The following is a 5,295-nucleotide window of genomic DNA, read 5'->3' as shown; positions in this document are numbered from 1 at the left end:
TACAGTGCCTTGTGAAAGTATTCATACCCCTTCATTTTTTTTTTTTACATTTTATGTTGCTGCCTTATGTTAAAATGCTTTAAATTACTTTTTTTCCCACATCAATCTACACTCCACACCACACCAAAACAGGTTTTTAACATCTTTGCAAATTTGTTAAAAATAAAAAAAAAACTTAAATGATTCAAAATGATTCAACTTAAATGATTGCATAAGTATTCATACCCTTATCTGGGACAGTTGAAAGATTGTAAAGATCTCGCTTGTAGATGTTACTACACTTAAAGTGGAGTTAACCTGTGGCAAATTCAAATGAATGGATATGATTTGAAAAGGCACACACCTCTCAATAAAAGGTCAAACAGCTGAAAATGCATAGAGTAAAAACCAAGCCCTGAGGTCAAAAGAACTGCCTGAAGAGCTCAAAAACAGGATTGCCTCAAGTCACACATCTGGGGAAGAGTTCAGAAAAAATTCTGCTGCATTGAAGGTTCGCAGAAGCATGTAGTCTCCATTACTCTTAGTGGACGAAATTTGAAACAACCAGGACTCTTCCTAGAGCTGACAGCCTCCTGGCCAAACGGAGCAATCGATGGAGAAGGGCTTTGGTTAGACTGGTGACCAATAACCTGATGGCCACTCTAGTTGAGCTCCATGATCATATGTGGAGATAGGAGAAACCTACAGAAGGACAAACATCACTGCAACACTCCACCGATCTGGTCTTTATGGCGGTGTGGCCAAACTCAATCCTCTCCTTAGTGAAGAAATAAGAAAACACACTTGGAATTTGCAAAAAAGCAGCTAAAGAACCCTCAGATTGTGAGAAACAAGAGTCTCTGGTCTGATGAACCTCAATTCCAAGCATCATGTTTGAAGGAAACCAGGCACTGCTCATCACCTGCAGAGTAGCATCCCAACAGTAAAGTGTGCTGGTAGCAGCCTCATGCTGTGGGGCTGTTTTTCAGTGGCAGGGACTGAGGGACTCGTCAGAGTAGAAGGAAAGCTCAATGCAGCAAAATATAGAGATAACCTTAATGAAAACCCAGTCCAGAGCATTCAGAACCTCAGACTGGGCAGAAGGTTTACCTTCCAACAGGACAATGACCCGAAGCACACAGACCCGTGAGACTTTCGTTCATCTACGGAACTATTTTTGATATTGAACGAGTCTTCGGAAATATTTTTGATGAAATCTGAGAGCTTGCTGACCCTGCATAGACAGCAACGCAACTGACACATTCAAGGCCCAGAAAGGTAGTAAGGACATCGTTAAAATAGTCCATGTGGCATCAGTGGTTCAACCAGTGGTGAGGCTACAGGTGGGCATGGGCCCACACACTTTCAACTGTAGCCCACCCAATGAGAAGTTGGTAATTTTCCAAATGGATGTAATTTATTAAACAATAATAATAACAAACGTCTTATTTCACTATAACTGTAAATATGTAGTTTTAAAAAATATTAAACAAAGAGTTTTCATGGTCAAATTCAGGCAGTTTCCGTCTACAGATGAAACCAGACCACCAGCGCGTGATGGATTTATATATCGTAAACTTCTGAGCTAAGTGTGTTTGAAGCATCATATTAGCATAGGTACAATTTGATCTGCTAAACAGATGCGTCCTTTGAAATTTTCATTTTTGGGTGAACTATACCTTTGAGTCTATCCATCACAGCTGTGTTAAATTCAATATGGTGTCTAACCTGACTGAGGTCGATTGTATTGGGCGTTTGAGTTAAACTTGACCGCATTGGTTGTACTGACTAGATTTAGTAGTTTTCAGTGACTGGGTTATGCCAGTCTCGGATCTTCCTACTTGGAGTCAAACCATGTGTAAATGTTGACATGTCTCTAGTTCACATAACCAAGTGCTGCTTAAACCATTTAGGGTTAATGTTACGGGTACTGTTACGAGGACTAGATCTGCTGGAGCTGTCTTTAGATCAGGGATGTCCAATTCTGGTCCAGGAGAGACACTTTCCTACAGAGTTTAGCTCCAACTGGAGCTAGATCTAAACTCTGCAGGAAGGTGGCCCTCCAGGGACAGGCCTGTACACCCCTGCTTCAGATGCTTTGGCTTAGAGTTAATTTCCTCAATGAAAACTCTGATGAAAAATATTTGTTGATGATGGCTAAGATGAGACAAAGACGAGATCATGCTGATATCATTAAACACTAACTGTGACTATAACAACATGCAATATCATTGACAAGAAAAGACAGGACTAAAATGTAGATTAAAACATAAAAGTGCTCTATAAGTTTCTCTATATTCTTTTGTAAAGTCTTTTTTGTTGTTGTTTTGATAGAAAGACATGAATATAATTTGAAATTATAGGCATGAATATTAGGAATGACACTGCCGTAGCTTTTGAAAGAAAATTTTGAGTTTTACCAGAGTTTTCAGAAAGTAGAGAGTGTGTTTATATTTATGATCATATAATACATTCGAGAAACTAGATAAGGTAAAGTAACCATGTGTATGGTTATATGTGAAAGTGCATTAATTCTGATGTAATTTCTCAAAGGACAACAATCACGTTAAGCATTCATGATTATAATTTTGAGCAAAATAATTATGACGGTCTAACCATTATCCTGCAAGACTAAAATGTGAATAAGTTTTAATTGACTAAAATGAGACTAAAATTCCCAGACTTTTAATATGGGGTCACATTTACCATTGCTCTGCGAAATTCCATTCATTTCAATAGTAATCAGTGTGAATGGGAGTTTCGCATGAGGGCAAAAAGTTCCCCGTGCAGATTTCACTCATGTTCAAGTTGGTCACATGAATTTGCCACGTTGACCATTAGAAAAGCTGCTTGGTTTGAAAGTGACCTCTATGTGAGCAGACGAATCCTTCTGAAGACGTACCCAAGCCTCTTGGTCTTGGACTACATAAAGGAAGTGGTTAAAGCAAATTTGATAAAAAGTATTCTTACCCAGCCCCCTTGCTCTGCAATCCAGTTTGTTAGACGGTTGTTTACGAATCCCATCATAGCGACCTCAACTACATTCATCATGGCAGGGCAGTTTTTCTTCATAAAGAGTCCCAGTGTGATGGCAGCCTTGAGGAGCTGCTTCTCTGAGGCCACTTCTGCTCTATCCACAACCCACATCTTACACAGGCTGTCCACGCTATCACTAAACACAGTCACCACCTAGAGGACAGACACGTCAGAGGCTACAGATGCCAAATGTCAAACATGTGGTTAAAACATGTGGTTGCCAAGCAATTAAAGCAAAAAGGCTTAGCTATCAGCCAACAGGAAATACTGCATACTTTTTGAGGCTGCTCAAGAAGTTTAACTTTTACTAGGTTCAGGGAAGAAAACGAAACGTGAAGATATCAACTGCACTGCTTTACAGCAGCCTACAGTTATTGCCTGTAATTATGAGTGAACCAGGAACAAAGTTACACTGATAAAATATCCAATGTTCACAAAGTGATACAAACATTCTTCAGATTAGTTGATCAGTGTCTGAAGAAAGACCATTTGGACTCACCTGATCGGCTGCAGCTCTCTGTACATTCTTCATCAGTGGCTGGATCACTTTCTCATCATACTCGTCACCCAGTTCCCTGAGCTTAGAGGCTATTTTTACAGGGTCAAATGAGTTCTCTGCAGAACAAGTAGCTAAGATTTAATTTATGATAGACTTAAAATAATGTATCTGGTTATTGTGCACTTACATGACAAGACAGAAAACATTTAAGGATGTTGTCATAATAGCAATTTTTTTAAATTGTGTAAAAAAATTTTTTTACATCATTTTAATAAGGTGTTTACATCGCTAAATCAGTGTTTCAACTGTGTACAACATCAATAAATCAGCTTGTAAACAATGTCACATAACGTTAGATTTTAATAAATACATGTACTATATTATATATTCATTATATTTTTACTTAACCTGTTAGTGATATTTATTGTATGTAGAAAACAATGTCAGGAAAACATATTATGACGTTTAAATATGTATATTTAAACAACGAACTTTAAGAGGTTGATATAAAAACTGCCTTATGTGCATTTTATTTGAGTTTTGATTATTAAATCTAAAATTGATGTGTTTCAAAAATAAGGTCAGCTATGCAAGGTGTGAGCAAGTCATTGTTTACACGTATGTTCAAAAGAGGAAACGCCTTTTCGTAGAATGACTCGAATAATGCATAGAAATCAAAGTCGAACACTTACCATCTTCAGGACCATCAGTCTCCACCATATCAATATCTCGTTCATTTTGTAATAGGCAATGTATAACGTGGAATGTTTGTTTCTGAATGCCAGCTGCCGCCATCGCGTTTACCGGTGTTACAGTATATTCAGTTCCTTTGATGGTTCCACTGGGTGGTGCCTGTATGGATATTCATATTGTGGGCGTGTCCTTGAGACAAAGCTCAAACGAATGGGACTGAAATGTACACATTCCTCAAATCGCATAAAGCAGCTGTTTCCTTCCTTGTTATAGTGACATTTATTTAATTTAACTTATATTTTCTATACCATACAACAGGGTTTCCCAAACTGGGGGTTGTGAGTTGATGAAAAGTTGGATTTTAATGTTCTATTATTTGATTAGAAATACAGTAAAACAGCAAAATGAAAAAAAAAACTTTTATCATTTTTAATATATATTAAAATGTAATTTATTCTTGTGATGGAAACTCTGAATTTTCAGTTACTCCAGTCTTCAGTGTCACGTGATCCTTCAGAAATCATTCTAATATGCTGATTTGGAGCTCAAGAAACATTTCTTCTTATTATCAATGTTTGAAAACAGTTTTTACTGCTTAATATTTTTGTTGAAACCATAATACATTACCATTAAAAGGGTCATATGATGCAATTTCAATTTTTCCTTTCTCTTTGGAGTGTTACAAGCTCTTGCAAAGACTAAAGTCGTGGAGTCAAACGCTGCCGCCATGTCGTGAAGGTGCTGTGATTCGTTGTGAAAGCGAAACTACTTTGTTTGGTCTTCCAAAAGAGGACGATATCTGCTTCGTCATGCCTGGAGCTGATCCGTGCTGGTTGCTGAGGAAATACTACAACTTTGCGCTGTGGATCGCCGGATCGGCTTTCACCGTGGACGAAGCGGAGTCCAGCCCGGGGTCGTCACATGTGGTTGCCGTAAGCCTCCTTCATCGAATCCGCCGGCCTTTCCTAACGCTAGCCCCCGGCCTCTGCTCACTGTAGGCCGCCATGTGTGACGCTGTGTTTCGTTGTGAAAGCGAAACTACTTTGTTTGGCCTTCCAAAAATGGACACGACTAGAAATCAGTGGTTA

The 5,295-nt window shown here is 38.5% G+C and overlaps 1 protein-coding gene across 1 annotated transcript in view; it reads right to left on the bottom strand.

Annotated features, from left to right (window-relative positions):
* The window catches only part of LOC107674553 (bcl-2-like protein 15), a 5,778-nt gene extending 1,446 nt beyond the window's left edge, over positions 1-4,332 (bottom strand). Inside the window, exons 1-3 of the mRNA XM_016468556.1 lie at positions 4,207-4,332; positions 3,515-3,630; positions 2,950-3,168 (exon numbers count right to left, since the gene is read on the bottom strand). Of these exons, the coding sequence (XP_016324042.1) occupies positions 2,950-3,168; positions 3,515-3,630; positions 4,207-4,309 (438 nt within the window). The 5' untranslated portion in view covers positions 4,310-4,332. The remainder of the gene's footprint in view (positions 1-2,949; positions 3,169-3,514; positions 3,631-4,206) is intronic.
* Between the last annotated feature and the right edge of the window lie 963 nt (positions 4,333-5,295).

Source organism: Sinocyclocheilus anshuiensis, unplaced genomic scaffold (assembly GCF_001515605.1).
Source record: "Sinocyclocheilus anshuiensis isolate Anshui unplaced genomic scaffold, SAMN03320099.WGS_v1.1 scaffold572, whole genome shotgun sequence".
Classification (NCBI taxonomy): Eukaryota; Metazoa; Chordata; class Actinopteri; order Cypriniformes; family Cyprinidae; genus Sinocyclocheilus; species Sinocyclocheilus anshuiensis.
Note: the sequence above shows the minus strand (reverse complement) of the source record. Positions and strands in the feature narration are given on the sequence as shown.